This window comes from Mobula birostris, chromosome 3 (genome assembly GCF_030028105.1).
Source record: "Mobula birostris isolate sMobBir1 chromosome 3, sMobBir1.hap1, whole genome shotgun sequence".
NCBI lineage: Eukaryota > Metazoa > Chordata > Chondrichthyes > Myliobatiformes > Myliobatidae > Mobula > Mobula birostris.
Window position 1 is genome coordinate 121,498,835 of NC_092372.1, and position 20,569 is coordinate 121,519,403.

General features: G+C 46.1%; 1 protein-coding gene across 3 annotated transcripts in view; it reads left to right on the forward strand.

Moving 5' to 3' along the window:
• Positions 1-20,569, forward strand: part of LOC140195245 (sphingomyelin phosphodiesterase 2-like) — a 57,428-nt gene that overhangs the window by 17,762 nt on the left and 19,097 nt on the right. For all 3 annotated transcript variants that reach the window (XM_072253275.1, XM_072253276.1, XM_072253277.1), the window contains 5 exons: positions 6,336-6,412; positions 13,217-13,310; positions 13,895-13,984; positions 14,928-15,010; positions 15,095-15,227. In XM_072253275.1, coding sequence (XP_072109376.1) covers positions 6,336-6,412; positions 13,217-13,310; positions 13,895-13,984; positions 14,928-15,010; positions 15,095-15,227 — 477 coding nt within the window. The remainder of the gene's footprint in view (positions 1-6,335; positions 6,413-13,216; positions 13,311-13,894; positions 13,985-14,927; positions 15,011-15,094; positions 15,228-20,569) is intronic.

Below are 20,569 nucleotides of genomic sequence, written 5' to 3' on the forward strand. Positions count from 1 at the left end.
ATCTGTATTCCCAAATCCCTGTTTGACCTGCTGAGTCAAATTTGTAGTTTGGAAAGATAACCTGCTTGTAGTAGCTAAATAATTTTATAACGGCAGTGTACTTTCTGTAACTTGTGTGAACACCAATGGCAGATCTCCCAATACTGGAGACACAAGAGACTGCAGATTTTGTAATCAGACACAAATACAAAGCATTGGCGGAACAGAGTCCAAATTAAAGATCTCGACCCAAAGCAATGACTGTCTACTTCCCTCCATAGATGTTACACGATCGGCTGAGTTTCTCCAATATTTTATAGGTTGCAGCCTTGATGTTACCAGGTATGAATCACCGTGAGCACTACAACAGAGGGTAGGCCCTTCCGACCCTTTGAGCCACACTGCCCAGCAATTCCCCCGATTTGACCCTCCCGACTGATGGGACAATTTACAATGACCAGTTAACCTACCAACCTGTAAGTCTTGAGACTGTGGGAGGAAGCCCACGCAATCACACGGAGAACGTGCAAACTCCTTGCAGACAGCAGCAGGAACTGAACCCAGGTTCGGGTTGTGCTAACCACTAGGCTACCATGCTGCCCTTAATCAGAGGATGTGTGATAGACACACAGCATGAAAACAGGCCCATTGACCCACCAAGTCTGCTCTAGTCAGCCGTCTGCTCTAATCCCACATGATCTCATTTTCTTACTCTCCTCATGTTCTCATCAGCTCCCCCCCCGCCCCCCGATTTTATCACTCGCTTGAATCCCAAGGGCAATTAATCTAGCAACCTGCACAGTGCCTATAAAAAGTATTCACCCCCCCCCCCCGGAAGTTTTCATGCTTTATTTTTTTTTACAACATTGAATCACAGTGGGTTTAATTTATCTTGTTTCACAGTGGTCAACAGGAAAATATTCTTTCATGTCAAAGTGAAAACAGCTCTCTACAAAGTGATCTAAATAAATTACAAATATAAAACACAAAATAATTGCATAAGTATTCACTCCTTTAATATGACACACCAAATCATCACTGGTGCAGCCAATTGGTTTTAGAAGTCACATAATTAGTTAAATGGAGATCACTGTGTGCAGTCAGGGTGCTTCAATTGATTGTAGTAAAAATACACCTGTGCCTGGAAGGTCTAACTACTGGTGAGTCAGTATCCTGGAAAACTACACCATGAAGACAGAAGAACACTCCAAGCAACTCCGAGAAAAGGTTATTCAAAAGCACAAGTCAGGAGATGAATACAAGAAAATTTCCAAGTCACTGAATATCTGTTAGAGGACAGTTAAGGCAGTCATCAAGAAATGGAAAGAATATGGCACAGCTGTAAATATGCCCAGATCAGGCTGTCCTCAAAAACTGAGTGACCGTGCAAGAAGGGGACTAGTGAGGGAGGCCACCAAGATACCTGTGACAGCTCTGGAGGAGTTACAAGCTTCAGTGGCTGAGCTGGGAGAGGCTACACATGCAACAACTGTTGTCTGGGTGCTTCACCAGCTGCAGCTTTATGGGAGAGTGACAAAGAGAAAGCCACTGTTCCAAAAACTCACAAAAAATCTCTGCCAGAAGGCATGTGGGAGACTCTGAAGTCAGTTGGAAGAAGGCGCTATGGTCTGATGAAACCAAAATTGAGCTTTTCAGCCATCAGTCTATATGTTTGGCATAAACCAAACACTACATATCATCAAAAGCACACCATCCCTACCCTGAAGCATGCTGGTGGCTGCATCATGCCATGGGGATGCTTCACTGCACCCGGCCATGGGAGGCTTGTGAAGGTAGAGGCTAAAATGAATGCAGCAAAATACAGGGAGATCCTGGAGGAAAACCTGATGCGTCTACAAGAGAACTACAACTTGGAAGAAGATTTTTTTTCCAGCAAGTCAATGATTCCAAGCATAAAGCCAAAGCTACAGAGGAATGGCTTAAAAACAAAGTTAATGTCCTGGTGTGGCCAAGTCAGAGTCCAGACCTTAATCCAAATGAGAATTTTTGGCTGGACTTGAAAAGGGCTGTTCACTCATGATTCCCATTCATTCTGACAGAGCTTGAGTAGTTTTGTAAAGAACAATAATGAAGAACTGCAGTGCCCAGTTGTATAAAGTCGATACAGACCTATCCACACAGTCTCAAGGCTGTAATTGCTGCCAAACATGCACCTACTAAGTACTAACTTGAAAGGGGTAAGTATTTATGCAATCAATTATTTTGTGTTTATACTTGTTATTATTTTAAATCATATTATTTTTGTAGGGACCTATTTTTACTTTGACATGAAAGATTGTTTTCCGGTGTTCAGTGTCAAAAAAGCCAAATTAAATCCACTGTGATTCAATGTTGTGAAACAATAAAACATGAAAACTTCCAAGGGGGGTGAATACGTTTTATAGACACTATACATCTTTTGAAATGAAACATTACAGCTCAGTACAGGTCCTTTGGCCCACAGTGTTTTGTTGACCTTTTAATCTTCTCTAAGATAAGTCTAACTATTCCTATTTCACAGCCCAGCATTTTTCTATCATCCCTGTGCCTATCTAAGAGTTTCTTAAATACCCTAATGTATCTGCCTTTTCTACAACCCCTGGCAGTGTGTTCCATGCATCCATCATTCTGTAAACAGCATACCTCTGACATTACCTGCTATACATTCCTTCAATCACCATAAAAATATGCCCCCTTATACTAGCCGTTCCCACCCTGGGAAGATGTCTCTGACTATCCACCTAATCTCTGGCTCATTATCTTGTGCACCTCTGTCAAGTCACCTCTCAGCCTCCTTCATTCCAAAGAGAAAAGTCTTGACTCACTCAACCTATCCTCATTAGGCATCCTCTCTAATCCAGGCAGCATCCTGGTAAATCTCCTCTACACCCTCTCTTATTTCACAGCCTTAAACTAAATCCCCTCAGTAATGAAGGACGACACACCATATGCCTTCTTAACTACCCTATCAACTATGGCCGTGGATCCCAAGATCCCTCTATTCCTCTAAACTTAGGATTCCTGCAATTATGAATCTGTCTTCAAATTCAACCTTACAAAGTGAATCACTTCCCACTCTTTTGTTTGGCGTGTGCCTGTGTGCATGCGAGTCTGTGCGTGTGCATCTGCGTGTCCGTGCGTGCGTCCGTGATGATGTATTTTTCATGGCTTTTTTACAAGGCGCGGAGCAAGAGAGAGACTGTGTGGCGCGCCACTCCTCACACAGACATTTTCGCAGTATTTTCCCTTTATTTTACAAGGTCGAGTTGCGATCTCGACACTCAACCCGGCACGGATGGAAAGCGTACTCAGGAGCGGACCTGACTAGTTTCGAACCCAGGAACCTCCGCTCCCGGGTCCGGCACTGATGTCATTGTGCCACCAGCTGGCCCTCACTTCCCACTTTCAGGGCTGAACTCCATCTACCACTTGTCAGCCCAGCTCTGCATCCTGTCAGTGTCCCCTTGTAATCTACGACAACTTTCTACACTATCCACAACTCCACCTACCTTTGTGCCATCTGCAGACTTACTAACCCACCCTTACACTTCCTCAGACAAGTAATTTATAAAAATCACAAAGAGCAGGGGTCCCAGAACAGATCCCTGGGATCACCACTGTTTATCAACCTCCTGATGATAGAAAACACTCCATCTACAACCACTCTCTGCCTTTTATGGACAAGCCAATTCTGAGCCAGGTTTCCCAGGATCCCATTCCTCCTGATTTTCTGAATCATGGGGAACTTTATCAAATGCCTTACCAAAATCGATGTACTCCACATCCACTGCTCTACCTTCATCAAAGTGATTTGTCATACTCTCAATGAATTCAATTAGGATTGTGCAATACAACCAGCCCCTCACATAGCCAATGTTGACTATCCCTAATCAGTTTATGCTTGTTCAAGCGCTTGCAAATCCTGTCTCTAAGGATCTTCTCCAATAATTTGCCCACTTCTAAAGTAAGACTCACCAGTCTATAATTCCCCAGTGTTTTCGTAGTCCCTTTCTTGAAGAAATCAATAACATTTTTGTACCCTCTAATCATCTGGTACCACTCCTGTGGCTATTGAAGATGCAAAGATCATCACCAAACTGCAGCAATCTCTGCCCTCACTGGCTGTAGTAACCAGAGCTATATCCCATCCGCTCCCAGGGACTTATCTATCCCAATGTTTTCCGAAGATTCAAGCACTTCCTCTTTCTTAATGTCAACATGTTGAAGCATATTAATTGTCAATGTCCCTCTTATTGGTGAATACTGAAGGAAAAAATATGTGTGGGAAGTCAGGGCAAACCCACACAGTCGCAGGGAAAATGTGCACACTCCACACATACAGTACCCTTTGTACCAGGTCTCTGGTGCTGTGAGGCAGCAGTTCTAGTACCTTCTCACCCTCACTGTGTGGAAGGATTGCAGCTATGGGTAGTGTAGGAGCTTCAATATTTTTCAAGGCTTTTTCTGAAATGCAGTTGCCTTTCAATGAGTATTGTGTTAAATCAGACGACGTCCCAGCCGTACAGGCGGGATCTGACAGGGAGGGCCCCTCTCACCGCCAGCCAGGCGAGGTCTTGGTGCCTGTTGGTGAGGTCTGGCGATGAGGCATTTTGCCTGAGGAACTGGACGGTCTGCTCAGGGAACCACCCCACTGTGTCCATCACGACCTTCTCCTGCAGTGCCTGCAGGACATTACGTGCCGAACACTGCCTGATGGCCCTATGGTCAAAGGCGTTGACCTGGAAGGACTTTTCTACGAAGGACAGGTATGGCAGCAACGACCAGCTGACTGGGGCGTAGCGCGGGAGTGGGGCCAGACCCATCCTTCGTAGCCAGGGCGACAAGTAGAACCTGGGCACGTAGTGGTACTTGGTGCCCACATATCTGGGTTCTACACACAACCTGATGCAGCCACACACGAAGCTGGCCATCAGGGTGAGGGCGACATTGGGGATGTTTTTGCCCCCATTGTCCAGGGACTTGTGCATGGTGGCCCGTCTGACTAGCTCCATCTTGGATCCCCAGACAAATCTGAAGACAGCTCGGGTGATTTCTGAGCTGTAGGAGTCTCCACAGCACGCTGCCCACGGGAGGACTGCAGTGAGGAGGAGTCTGTGACCCACCTCTTCGCACACTGTGGATTCGCAGAGAAGGTGTGGAGGAGGATGGACGGGCTGGTGTCACATTTCATCCCCAGCAGCTGCATAACAGAGGACTCTCTGATCTACGGGCTGTTCCGGGGGACGCACACGGAGATCAACATCCGGTGCTGCTGGCAGATCATCAACTCGGTGAAGGACGCTCTTTGGTTGGCCTGAAGCTTGATGATCTACCAGCACATGGAGATGTCCGTGGCAGAATGCTGCCGACTGGCACGTTCCCGGCTGCAGGAGTACGTGCTGAGGGATGCACTGAAACTCGGTGCAGCCACCACAAGGGCCCGGTGGGGAAGGTCCACGGTTTAGTGTTCTTCTCCCGTGGGAGTGGGAGGGGTCGGGTGGCGGGGGGTATACCCCTCAACAATGGTGTGGAAAGATGAAACAACAGAGCGCCATGTCGGTGGCTAAAAGTGTGGAAATATAAAGCCCGTAATGGAAACATCTGTAAAGGATTGAGAGTCATTAAACGGTTTATTGTACATAATTTTATTTTTGAATAAAGTGTATTTTGAAATTTAAAAAACATGTTAAATCAGAGTTGTAAAGGTGAGAGAAGGCTTTGAATCTGCTCCCATGTCACTATGAGAAGAAGTAAGATGACTGAGGAAAAGGGTTAAGCACAACAAAACAGAGGCAGCAGCCATCTGCTGGAGGAAGTCAGCAGATCAAGCAGCATGTGGGGGGAGGAATTGTCAGTGTTTCATGTTGAATTCCTGTCTCAGTATCGCAGTTCTTATGTCTCCATTACAATACAGAAAGCCTCTTCCTGAGACAGTATGCACGTTGACTTCAGAGAAATTCCTGAGAATAATGATGAGCATTTCAGACAGAATTATGCATGTCTTCATGCAGAGATTTGTGTAGTTGAGTGAACGCACAGCAAAGCCTGATTCATCTATTTGTGATTATGGAGCTGAGGAAGTGCTGGCCGGTGTCTTTAGGTCAAATCTGAAACAATGGAACAATAGTCTACTGAGTGTTCAAACTGTCATCATTTCCATACTCCCCGATGTCACTAGCTGTGGAGATCAGGGGTTCCCAACCTTCTTTATACCATCGACCGCTACCATTAACTGAGGAGTCAGTGGACCACAGCCTGGGAACACCTGGTCTAGATTATGTGCTTCTGTGTGTGTGTGTGGGGGGGGGGGGGGTTGGAGAACAGCAAAATACTGAGACTTATTATTTTGTTTTTAGGTATGGAGTGAACAGGACTACCACTTCTTGAGATGCAAGTTGACAAGTGCCCAGCCATATTCTGTGTACTTCAGAAGGTGTGTAGTTGTATCTGTTGGAGAAATGGACAAATGAGCATATTAATTGGCTATAGAAGGATATAGTTTTAAAGTGACATAGAAATTAAGCTATATAATGTTAAACAGAGCCCAGAGTACTACTAATCCAAATTGATTGAGACAACCCCCTTCATTAATGAATGCATGACCCTTTAAAGATGAACCTTTTGGAAGTTCGCAACAAATAATCTCAAATGCAAGACGTGTAATGCACCTTTAGGTCCTTTATGCAGCAGAGAATGATGTTGATTAAGACATGGCCTCAATTGATAAACTGAGTTTATCAACAAATGAGCTATCTCCTTATATCAGCTAGATGAAAGGAGATAGCTTCCATCAGGCCAAAGTCGATATAAAGGTATAGTTGCTCTCAGTCAAAAACCAGAATCACAGACTAAGTGGCTGGCTAAAGTTCAAAGTAAATTCATTTGAAATTTCAAAAGATATTTGCCAAGCTACCAAGTTACTGAACAATGCATCGTGGCTTTTGAATAATTACACGGTTGTGAGTTTACTAACTAATAGAAATCAAAGTTGTTTTCAGATTGGCAAGTGATTTGCCGCAGGGGTCAGTGCCAGGCCCACACCCATCTTCAACCTTTGTTATTGATTCACACAAAGGTCTGAGAGTACTGTTGCCAAATTTAATGACAGCACAAAGTAGGTAGTTAAAGCAAATGATAATGAAGACTCTCCCCCATTTCACGTACATCTGCTCTCACTCCATCCTCCCGCCACCCCACTAGGAATAGGGTTCCCCTGGTCCTCACCTACCACCCCACCAGCCTCCGGGTCCAACATATTATTCTCCGTAACTTCCACCACCTCCAACGGGATCCCATCACTAAGCACATCTTTCCCTCCCCCCCCCCCCCAGCTCTCTGCATTCTGCAGGGATCGCTCCCTAAGCGACTCCCTTGTCCATTCGTCCCCCCCATCCCTCCCCACCGATCTCCCTCCTGGCACTTATCCTTGTAAGCGGAACAAGTGCTACACATGCCCTTACACTTCCTCCCTCACCACCATTCAGGGCCCCAGACAGTCCTTCCAGGTGAGGCGACACTTTACCTGTGAGTCGGCTGGGGTGATATACTGCGTCCGGTGCTCCCGATGTGGCCTTCTATATATTGGCGAGACCCGACGCAGACTGGGAGACCGCTTTGCTGAACACCTACGCTCTGTCCGCCAGAGAAAGCAGGATCTCCCAGTGGCCACACATTTTAATTCCATGTCCCATTCCCATTCTGACATGTCTATCCATGGCCTCCTCTACTGTAAAGATGAAACCACACTCAGGTTGGAGGAACAACACCTTATATTCCGTCTGGGTAGCCTCCAACCTGATGGTATGAACATTGACTTCTCAAACTTCCGCTAATGCCCCACCTCCCCCTCGTACCCCATCCGTTATTTATTTATATACACACATTCTTTTTCTCTCACTCCTTTTTCTCCCTCTGCCCCCCTCACTATACCCCTTGCCCATCCTCTGTTTTTTTTACCCCCCCCTTTTCTTTCTCCCTAGGCCTCCTGTCCCATGATCCTCTCATATCCCTTTTGCCTATCACCTGTCCAGCTCTTGGCTCCATCCCTCCCCCTCCTGTCGTCTCCTATCATTTCCGATCTCCCCCTCCCCCTCCCACTTTCAAATCTCTTACTAGCTGTTCTTTCAGTTAGTCCTGACGAAGGGTCTCGGCCCGAAACGTCAACTATACCTCTTCCTAAAGATGCTGCCTGGCCTGCTGCGTTCACCAGCAACTTTTATGTGAGTTGCTTGATAATGAAGATACCAGTTCTACAAAGTGGTAGAAATTGCTTTAGCAAGCAGAGAAGCACATTCCCAGCTGGAATGTAATGCTATGTGTTACACTTGTATTACTCCAACTTGGTAGGAAGAATGGAAAAGCAGGATTTCTGAAATGGAGAGAGGATAAAGAATGCTACAGTACAGAGGGGCCTGGCGTACATAAAACAAAAAGTTAATTTGTAGGTAGAAGTAGTAATCAGAGTGGAAAACAGTTGATGGAGTACAGAATAGAGAAGTCACTGCAATGGTGAAGCATGTGGTGAGATCACACTGGAGTGCTTTACATGGTCTTAATACACGGAAGGAGTTTTCTATTCAGAGAATAAGGATCTAGTGCTTTCCCAGTGTAAATGATGAATACACTCTTCTCTGGCTTCTAGCCAGGTGCAGGTACCGATTTTAACCAACGTTTCAATGATAAAATCTGCCATCTTCATCAGGGTTGATGCCTGGGCATGTCTAGTCCAGTGATATTTATACCCCCACATCTGTCTCTCCTGATTGGCTAGTCCTCATCCAATCAGGTTTCTGCCATCCCACCTTGTTAACAATCGAACTCCAGTTCTTGCTTAGAGAAAGACCTGCGTCTTTGTTAAATTTCTTTTTTTCCAGTTTTATTTCAGTGGCTTCCTTCACCAGGTAGTCCCAGAAGCCACTGGCACAGCACAGTGGTTTTGTGCAGCCGAAGTCAATCCAAATTCAATACGTCCCTTAAAAAGGCCGACAAAAAAACCAGAAACCTAACAACGAGGAGGAACCTGTCGCTATCACCTGTCTTCCCTACAATTCCACAGTTTCTGGAAGGATCGCCAGGATCCTGAAGGAATACTGGATTAGTACTCAAACCCGTAAGGAAGCTCAAATCACAGCTTATGCGGGTCAAAGATAACCCAGGACTCAGGACAGAGGATTCACTGTGGACGTGGAGCAGCATATATTGGCCAGTTGGGATGCACAGTTGAAACCCGCATCAAGGAAATGTAAACAACAGGAATTCTGCAGATGCTGGAAATTCAAGCAACACACATCAAAGTTGCTGGTGAACGCAGCAGGCCAGGCAGCATCTCTAGGAAGAGGTGCAGTCGGTGTTTCAGGCCGAGACCCTTCGTCAGGACTAACTGAAGGAAGAGTGAGTAAGGGATTTGAAAGTTGGAGGGGGAGGGGGAGATCCAAAATGATAGGAGAAGACAGGAGGGGGAGGGATGGAGCCAAGAGCTGGACAGGTGATTGGCAAAAGGGGATACGAGAGGATCATGGGACAGGAGGTCCGGGAAGAAAGACAAGGGGGGGGGGGACCCAGAGGATGGGCAAGAGGTATATTCAGAAGGACAGAGGGAGAAAAAGGAGAGTGAGAGAAAGAATGTGTGCATATAAATAAGTAACAGATGGGGTACGAGGGGGAGGTGGGGCCTAGCGGAAGTTAGAGAAGTCGATGTTCATGCCATCAGGTTGGAGGCTACCCAGACAGAATATAAGGTGTTGTTCCTCCAACCTGAGTGTGGCTTCATCTTTACAGTAGAGGAGGCCGTGGATAGACATGTCAGAATGGGAATGGGATGTGGAATTAAAATGTGTGGCCACTGGGAGATCCTGCTTTCTCTGGCGGACAGAGCGTAGATCTTCAGCAAAGCGGTCTCCCAGTCTGCGTCAGGTCTCGCCAATATATAAAAGGCCACATCGGGAGCACCGGACGCAGTATATCACCCCAGTCGACTCACAGGTGAAGTGCCGCCTCACCTGGAAGGACTGTTTGGGGCCCTGAATGGTGGTAAGGGAGGAAGTGTAAGGGCATGTGTAGCACTTGTTCCGCTTACACAGATAAGTGCCAGGAGGGAGATCAGTGGGGAGGGATGGGGGGGACGAATGGACAAGGGAGTTGTTAAACGCAAACAACAGGAATTCTGCAGATGCTGGAAATTCAAGCAACACACATCAAAGTTGCTGGTGAACGCAGCAGGCCAGGCAGCATCTCTAGGATTAAACGCAAACAACAGGAATTCTGCAGATGCTGGAAATTCAAGCAACACACATCAAAGTTGCTGGTGAACGCAGCAGGCCAGGCAGCATCTCTAGGATTAAACGCAAACAACAGGAATTCTGCAGATGCTGGAAATTCAAGCAACACACATCAAAGTTGCTGCTGCTCTCAGGATGAGACTTTTCATTCTAGGACGAGGGAGATGTCTTCATTTTTTAAAGAAAGGGGCTTCCCTTCCTCCACTATCAACTCTGCTCTTAAACGCATCTCCCCCATTTCACGTACATCTGCTCTCACTCCATCCTCCCGCCACCCCACTAGGAATAGGGTTCCCCTGGTCCTCACCTACCACCCCACCAGCCTCCGGGTCCAACATATTGTTCTCCGTAACTTCCGCCACCTCCAACGGGATCCCACCACTAAGCACATCTTTCCCTCCCCCCCCCCCCCCACATTCCGCAGGGATCACTCCCTACACAACTCCCTTGTCCATTCGTCCCCCCCATCCCTCCCCACTGATCTCCTTCCTGGCACTCATCCCTGTAAGCGGAACAAGTGCTACACATGCCCTTACACTTCCTCCCTTACCACCATTCAGGGCCCCAAACAGTCCTTCCAGGTGAGGCGGCACTTCACCTGTGAGTCGACTGGGGTGATATACTGCGTCCGGTGCTCCCGATGTGGCCTTTTATATATTGGTGAGACCCGACGCAGACTGGCAGACCGCTTTGCTGAAGATCTACGCTCTGTCCACCAGAGAAAGCAGGATCTCCCAGTGGCCACACATTTTAATTCCACATCCCATTCCCATTCTGACATGTCTATCCACGGCCTCCTCTACTGTAAAGATGAAGCCACACTCAGGTTGGAGGAACAACACCTTATATTCCGTCTGGGTAGCCTCCAACCTGATGGCATGAGCATCGACTTCTCTAACTTCTGCTAGGCCCCACCTCCCCCTCGTACCCCATCTGTTACTTATTTATATGCACACATTCTTTCTCTCACTCTCCTTTTTCTCCCCCTGTCCCTCTGAATATACCTCTTGCCCATCCTCTGGGTCCCCCCCCCCCTGTCTTTCTTCCCGGACCTCCTGTCCCATGATCCTCTCGTATCCCCTTTTGCCAATCACCTGTCCAGCTCTTGGCTCCATCCCTCCCCCTCCTGTCTTCTCCTATCATTTTGGATCTCCCCCTTCCCCTCCAACTTTCAAATCCCTTACTCATTCTTCCTTCAGTTAGTCCTGACGAAGGGTCTCGGCCTGAAACGTCGACTGCACCTCTTCCCAGAGATGCTGCCTGGCCTGCTGCGTTCACCAGCAACTTTGATGTGTGTTTCAAGGAAATGTGCCTATTTGGGTTACCCAGAGAAATCAGCGGTAGCAGAACATTGCATTCATAATGGTCATAGGATTGACTTCGACTGCACAAAACTACTGTGCCGCGCCATTGGGACCGTCTGGTAAGTAAAACTAGAGGAAAAGAATTTTAACAAAGATGAAGGTCTCACTCTGAGTAAGAACTGGAATGCAATTGTAAACTGGATGGAACAGCGGAAACCCAATTGGAAGAAGACTAACCAATCAGGAGGGACAGACAATTGGGGTATAAATACCACTGGACTAGACATGCCCACACGTCCTCCTTGAAGAAGATGGAAGAGTTTGTCTTTGAAACATCAGTTAAAATCGATACCTGTATCTAGCTGGAAGCCCGAGAAAAGTTTATTCTACTCAGAGAATGTTCATGAGGTTGATTACTAGGATGAAGAAGACTTATGAGGAGCATTGAGGAGTTTGGGTCCATATTGACTGGAATATTGGGGGAAGGTTATAGTGAAAATATTCTTTTCCTTGTCCTTCTCCATTGAACTAACCTCAACATAATGTGGCATAGCGAATAAGGCTTACGTAAAACTACCACTTGGAGTCTCCTTTATATTCCTTGTGGTGCCTTTATTTGCTTATGATATGAGATGGGTGTGAGCACAGAGGAAAGGTTATTATAGAATGCAGCTTCAGAGCAGTGGCTACAACACAGCAGGTCTAATTTGAAAAGGCATCGTTTCCAGTGAACTGGTGACCCTGATGTCTTGTCCAAGAGCTAAATTCACTGCCTTCCTGGGAGATTAGAAGCAATTTGATAGCTGGGGCTCCAACTGAGTAAGGCTGTGGGTGGGATGTGATCGGGGTGAACGCTTGGTGGGACTTGAGCATGAGGGAGGTGTGAGTTAGTAGAAGCTTAGGTGTGGGTACATTCTCGCTCTTCCTGGCCACAAAAGTATTCTGAAAGGAAAAGGCTATCAAGATCTTTCTTGTCAATTGCTGCCCCTCATTTGCGGCTTACTAGTAAACTGTAGATTGCCAGGCATTTCCAATGAGTTAATAATACATCACGAAGCCATTAATGTCCCAATTCCACATAATGGATGCATCATGTGGTGACTTGTGTTTATGTGCCTAACCAACATTGCTGTTAGGTTGCTGGTGTTTCGGGCAGCAATGAAAGTCCTCTGTCTCTGGTGGTGTTCAGGGCTTCCTTCCTCATGTCAGTAGCTTCCTCTTGGGTTTCACTACCGCCAGTCACGCAAGTCCCAGGTGGAGACTCAGGACCACCATCGCACTGAGATGTGCAAGGATTCTTTATTTCTGTTTCCATAACAATTTTGTTTTACCAGTCAGGGTTCTTAGCCCCAAGCTGAACCCCCGAACCTGGAAGACCGGTGGACTACTCTTAGTCTGGCTTGTACCCTTTGACCTTTTTGGCATGGGTTACCCAATCAAGAGCTAAAGCCTAAAGCCCTGCCTCCAGCCAGCACAGCTCTCCGGGTTATTGAGGTATGCAAGCCTGCTAACCAAAGCAAGGCTGCGGTCCTCTTGGAGGTTGTGTTTATCTATCTCAATGAGGTCAGACTAATTTAGAAATGTATGTAGTGATCAATGTAACTTGATGTGACTGAGCACTGTCATTGTGAATGTCATCTGTTGGCTCTCTTTTAGCGGCGCAATAGGAAGCGGACTGTGTGTCTTCTCCAGATACAGAATAACTGACTCTTTCCTCTACCGCTACTCCCTAAATGGCTATCCTTATAAGGTATGGAACAAGGGTTACCAGACAAATGAAAAATGAACTCTAGATCAGTAGAAACTTTATCAGTAGAAATTGTTGCCCTGTTTATTGCATGTATTTCCACACACTGGCTACAAAGTGCACTTAGTCAACTGATGAAAGGAACTAAAACAAATAAATTACACAATGGAATAGGAATTATGCTGAGCTGAGAGTCTCTGATGCAGATTAGAATACTTACATTTGAGCATTATCTACTTCCTGCACCTAGCCCCACTGGCCAGGTATGAAGCCTAGTCTTGTAGAAAGTGCGCTGGGTAATGTGCTCAAATGTGACAAGTCTCCATGGAATTTCAAGTCTGAGGATGAGGGAGGAATTTTAGAAGAAAAGATCAGAAGTAAAGAACCTTGATATTCTGCACTCTCTGAACCTAAGAATAACTCTGATCACAGACCGTACATTAGATTTTAACTTGTTTCATTGACTATATGCAGTTCTGAAACCTGAGCAAAGCTTCAGGCTGAGTTGAGCATTTATAACATGCTTGATTAAAGGACAGCATTTGTACCACGACAAAGCAACAATCCATAATTCCGTTGTCTTCCAGTTGCACCATGGCGACTGGTTTGGTGGGAAGTCTGTTGGCCTGGTCATTCTGAAGGTCCAAGGGATCATCGTTCATGTTTATGTGACTCATGTAAGTGATGGCTAAGTGTGAGGTGAGTGTGTCAGGGCCAACCGGAACACAAATTTGTCACTTGCTCATGCAGGAAATTGCACAGTTCTCTCTGTGTCTGCCTACTGCTGACATTTCATGTGGTTTCCTCGTATTGCTTAAATATAGGTACACATTATAGAGTCACAAAGCACTACAGCACAGAAACAGGCCCTTCGCCCCATCTAGTCATGTTGAACAATTATTCTGACTCGTCCCATCAACCTGCACCTGGACCTTCCCAAGTGTACCCTTCCATATCCCTCCCATCTATGTACTTATCTAAAACTCTTCAGTGTTGAAATCAGCATCCACCACATCTGCTGGCAGCTCATTCCACACTCTAACCACCCCCTGAGTGAAGGTGATCCCACTCACATCAAGATCCCTTAAACATTTCGCCTTTCACCTTTAATCCATGACCCCTAGGTCTAGTCTCACCCAACCTCAGTGGAAAAAGTTTGTATGCATTTACCCTGTCTATACCCCTCGTATTTTGTATACCTCTGTCAAATTATCCTTCATTCTCCTACCCTGCAGAGAATGAAGTCCTAACCTGTTCAACCTTTCCCTATAACTGGGGTCCGCAAGTCCCGGCAACATCGTTGTAAATTTTCTCTGTACTGTTTCAGTCTTAGTGATATTTTTCTAGTAGGTAGATGACCAGAACTGCACACAGTAGTATAGTGCTCACTGCTCTTCCGCACTCATTTCTCCCTGCTCCTCACTCCCACATCCCATCACTCTTCTGTCTACCCCCTTACTCCACTCTCAATTCCACCCCCACCGACCCTGTCCAATTTCTCTCTAACCTCCTGCCTGTCCCTACATTTTGACTTGCTGTTGCTGCTGTAAGATGTTGCTGTGAGTTGAAAGTTGAACTGCTTGAGTTCAGGATCAAACCTGGCTGTCTTCTCGCCCACAGCTTCACGCAGAGTATTGCAGGGAAAAGGACGATTATCTCCCTCACCGTTTGCTGCAGGCTTGGGAGCTGGGGCAATTCATACGGTAAGGAGTGTGCAAAGCCAGTGCCACTCTTCCTAACGAGACCGCTCAGTGAGCCCCATCAGTACTTCTTTCTTTGTTTCCCAGCCACACAGGCAAAACAGCAGATGTCACCATTTTGGGTGGAGATTTGAACATGCATCCCAGTGACCTGGGGAACCGCCTGCTGCAGTGTTACACAGGGATGAAGGACTCGTTTGTAGAGACCGAAAAGTTTGAGGTAAGCACTTTCATAATCTGGATGCTTGTTTTTCTCAAGCTAGTTAGATCGAGAGAAGTTCTACTTGAACGTTTGAATGTTTGCAGCCATTAGTGCACACCATGTTTCAGACAGAGCAATCAGGTCACCAGCTAGTTTCTTTTTGGTTTGAGGGATAAATATTTTGAAAATTCCTCCCACATCATTCCATTCCACCTGAAAGGATGCTGCATTCCACCTTACTTTGAAGGAGTGTGTGAGAGAGTGACATCTTGCAGGGTGGGAGCCCTTTGAAGACTGCAAGTCTTGTTGCAAGTGAATCACTGTTTGAAGGGCTGAGTAAGAGAGCAATATCTTGCAGGGCAGGAGCTGTTTGAAAACTGCAAGACTCATTGGCATTGAGTCTTATTTGAGGCAAAAAAACAAAGGGAGGTGTAAGTGGAATGGCCATTGTGTTAGTGGGGCAGTGTTAGAGTGTTCTGGGTTTGGCTCAGCAGACTTGGGTGAGAACAGGCTGGGGCAAGCACAAATGCAGGCTCTAAGTAAGTTTCTAGTAGGTATTATTTTCTGCTAGTACATAGTGCACTAAGAATGGGTCCAGATTTTGTGGTATGTTCCTTGTATGAAATGTGAAAACTTTGGTAGACCTCCTGATAACTACATCTGCACGAAGGGCACCAAACTGCGGTTTCTTAGGGGCTGTGGTAGGGAACTGGAGCTGTAGCTTATACGGGAGAATGTGTGGCCTCTGTCGGTCGTGGTCAACCATGCGCCTCTGGTAGTCACTGGAGCGAAGCTGGTGTGGCCTCTCCAGCGTGCAAGCCAGGGCAGAGTTGATATGGAGCTCTGTTTGTTGCCCATGCAGTGGGACCCCCCTCTCCATGCTGATGACAGGTCCAAAGGAACGACGAAAGTCGGTACAGTTTGGTGCCAGCAGCATCGCAGGAGTTGCCGTGCTGGTGCTGGGTACAGCAGTCAGCCGCCTTCGGGTCTCCGACTCCGGAGTTTTCCTCAGGGTTTACTCCCAAAGCCTTTCCCGTGAGCGGGTATAGCCGCAAGGCAGCGGAGGTTTGAAACTGGAGTTTTCCCTCTCCTAGATGAGCTACAATCCGTGGTTAACGAGCCCCATCTGCCCGGAGCAACTGGTTTTAAGGTGCCAGTGGCCCGCCTTTGCCCCTTCTCCTGTCAGTGAGAACAGCTCCGACGGGCATAAGAACTATGCCACACATGAAGGCCAGGAGTTGGACTTGGTTGTCAGAGGCTGTTTGAGACGCACGCCATGAAGAGCATTTGTTTAGCGGTGGGAGCTCATCCCCACCACCACCCTTCAGCTGTGACCATCTTTGGAGCCACATGGGAGAATGTGGAGATGATAATTGGGAGTTACAGGGAGGTAGTCACCCCCAGGGTGCAGGATGCAGGTTTCTGGGTGAACTGTCAGAAGAGAGAAGAGAATAGGCAGTCAGTGCAGAGTACCCCCGTGGCTGGTCCCCTGAATAATAATTATCCTGCATTGGATACGGTTGGTGGGGGGGTGGTAATGACCAACCAGGGAGAAAGTGCAGTGAGCAGGTCTCTGGAGCTAAGTCTGCCTCTATGGCTCAGAAGGGAAGGGGGATAGACAAGTGCAGTAGTGAAAGGAGATACCATCGTTAGGGGAGCAGGCAGGAGATTCTGTAGACATAAAAAAGACACCCAGGTGCTGTGTTGCCTCCCAGGAACTGCAGTATTCAAAAGTGGGAAGGTGAGCAGACAGAAGTCGTGATGCATATTGATTCCAATGACACAAGTAGTAAATGGGAGGAAGTCCTGGAGAGAGAATACAAAGAGTTAGGGAGAAGCTGAAAAGTGGGACCTTCAGGATAGGAGTCTCTGAATTGCTACCAGTGCCTTGCACAAGTGAGGGTAAGAATAGGATAATTTAGCAGATAAATGCACGGCTGAGGAATTGGTGCAGGGGGAAGGTTTCAGTTTTCTAGATAATTGGAATCACTTCTGGGGAAGATATGACCTGGACAAAAAGAATGGGTTACACCTGAATCCAAGGGGAACCTATATTCTTATGGGTAGGTTTGCTGTTGGAGAGGGTTTAAACTAATTTGGTAGGGGGGTGGGAACTGAAATGATAGAGTTGACGAGGGCAAGTAGGTGCAGAGTGTAGTCAGAATGTGAGGAAGGAGAGACAGGCAAAATTGCAGTCTGTGGGGTGAATTGAAGTGTAACACGGAGGCAAAATCTAAAAGGGTGATGAATACGGGACTGAGTATTTCAATGCATGTAGTAAATGAAATAAGTTAGATGATGTTGATGTGCAATTAGAGATTGGCAGGTATGATGTTGTGGCCACCACTGAGGCATGGCTGAAAGAAAATCATAGTTGGGAGCTTAACATCCAAAGATAGACATTGTATTGAAAGGTAGGCAGAGGAAGTAGTGTGGCTTCGTTGGTTAAAAAAAAAAAGTGAAATTAAATCATAAGAAAGAGATGATGAAGGATCAGAAAATGTAGAATCCTGTGGGTAGATTTAAGAAACTGCAAGGGTAAAACGGCCCTGATGGGAGTTATATATAAGCTTCCAAATAGTAGCCAGAATGTGGGGTACGAATTACAGTGGAGAGAGTAAAGGCATGTAAAAAGAACAATGTTATAATAGTCATGGAGGGTTACAATATGCAGGTAGGTTGTGAAAATCAGTTTGGTGCTGGATCCCAAAAGAGGGAATTTGTAGCAACACACATTAAAAAATGCTGGTAAACGCAGCAGGCCAGGCAGCATCTGTAGGAAGAGGTACAGTCGACGTTTCGGGCCGAGACCCTTTGTCAGCAGTCCTGACAAAGAGTCTCGGCCGGAAACATCGACTTTACCTCTTCCTATAGATGCTGCCTGGCCTGCTGCGTTCACCAGCAATTTTTATGTGTGTTGCTTGAAATTCCAATATCTGCAGATTTCCTTGTGTGTGAGGGAATTTGTAGAACGCCTATGAGATATTTTAAAAGTAGCTTGTGGTTGAGCCAACTAGGGGAAAGGCAATTCTAGATTGGGTGTTGCATAAAGAACCAAATTTGATTGGGGAGCATAAGGTAAAGGAACCCTTAGGAAGCAATGGTCATAATATAGTAGAATTTCACCCTGCAGTTTGAGAGGGAGAAGCTAAAATCAGATGTATGAGTATTACAGTGGGGTAAGGGGAATTACAAGGGCATGGGAGAGCCGCTGGCCAAAGTTGATTAGAAGGTGACACTAGCAGGGGTGACAGCAGAACAACAATGTCTGGAGTTTCTGGGAGCAATTAATATGGCTAAGTACATCCCAAAGATGAAGAAGTATTCTAAAGGCAGGATGACTTTCTAAAAGAAGGGAAGTCAATGACAGCATAAAAGCAAAAGAGAGGGCATGCAATGTAGCAAAAATTAGTGGGAAGTTAGGTGATCGGGAAGCTTTTAAAAACCAACAGAAGGCAGAAGTGTCAAGAGGCAGAAAGGAGTGTTACTGAGGGGAAGGTGCTTGGAAAGCTGAAGAGTCTGAAGGTAGATAAGTCAAGTGGACCAGGTGGACGACACCCCACAGTTCTAAAAGAGGTAGCTGAAGAGATTGTGGAGGCAGTAGTAATGATCTTTCAAGAATCACTAGATTCTGGAATGGTTCTGGAGAACTAGAAAATTGCAAATGTCACTTCACTCTTTTGGAAGAGAGAGAGGCAGCAGAAAGAAAATTATAGGCCAGTTGGTCTGACTTCTGTGGTTGGGAAGATGTTGGAGTCCATTATTAAGGATGAAGTTTCAGGGTAGTTAGAGGCACATCATAAAATAGGCCAAAGTCAGCATAGTTTTCTTAAGGGAAAGTTTTGCCTGACAAATCTGTTGGAATTCTTTGCAGAAATAACAAGTAGGATAGACAAAGGAGAGTCAGTGGATATTGTTTACTTGAATTTTCAGAAGGCCTTTGACAACGTGCCACACGTGAGGCTACTTAACAAGATAAGAGCCCATGGTTACACAGGAAAGATACCAGCGTGGATAGGAGACTGGCAGAAGGCAAAGAGTGAGGGTAAAGGGGGCCTTTTCTGGTTGACTGCCTATGACTAGTGGTGGTCCATAGGGTTCAGTGCTGGGACCACTTCTCTTTACACGATATACTGAAATGGCCAAGTTAGTGGATGATACGAAGACAGGTGAAGGGACAAGTAATGTTGAGAAAGGAGGGAGTCTGCAGAAGGACTTAGACAGACTGGGAGAGTGGGCAAAGAGGTGGCAGATGGGATATAGTATTGGGTCATGACTTTGGTAAAAGAGTAAAAGGGTAGACTAGTTTCTAAACAGGAAGAAAATTGAAAACTCTGAGGTGCAAAGGGACTTGGGAGTTCTGTACAGGATTCCCTAAAGGCTAACTTGCAGGCTGAGTCAGTGGTCAGGAAGCCAAGTGTAATATTATCATTTATTTTGAGAGGACTAGTACATAGGAGTAAGTTTGTAATGCTGAGGAATGAGCCATTGGTCAGTCCACACTTGGAGTATTATCTGAGAAAGGGCATGCTGGCATTGGGGACAATCTAGAGGAGGTTCAGAGAATGAATCTGGGAATGAAAGGGTTAATGTATGAATAGTGTTTGATGGCTCTGTGCCCGTACTCATCAGAGTTTAGGAGGATGAGGGGCACATCTCAGATGTTGAAAGGTCAACATGGAGTGGATATGAGGTGGATGAGTCCTACAGTAGGTGAGCTACGAGCAGTGGGCACAGCCTCAGACTAGAGGATGTCTATTTCGTACAGAGCTGAGGAGGAATTCTTTAGTCGGAGGGTGGTGAATCTGAAATTGTTTGCCACATGCAGCTGTGGAAGCCAAATCATTGAACATATTTAAAGTGGAAGTTGGTCGGTTCTTGATTAATCAGGGTGTCAAAGGTTACTGGGAAAAGATAGGAGGATGGTTGAGAGGGATAATAAATCAGCCATGATGGATTGGCAGAGCAGATTTGATGGGCCGAATAGCCTAATTCTGCTCCTGTGTCTTATGGTCTACAATTCTGGATGTAAAAGTCATGTTTCAATATGTTAGGATGATGCCTAATTTAGTGAGGATGTCATCCTGCCAGCAGAGTGTAGCTGGCATTGCAGATCAGTTTCATAATGTTTTCAGCTCTTGCAACAGGAAACTAACTTATCCTAACTTATCTGCCAAAAACAACTGGACCAGTGACAGTTCATTTATTATCTGAGACCCATTGATAGTGCTGTGTTCCTTGAGAGACAAAATTAAGGGTTTTAGAATATAAAGGCATAATCTGTGCTGACACAATACATTGTGAGTGAATATTCAAATTGCTGGCTTTTGGACGAGAGATTCAACCAATAAAGAGCATCA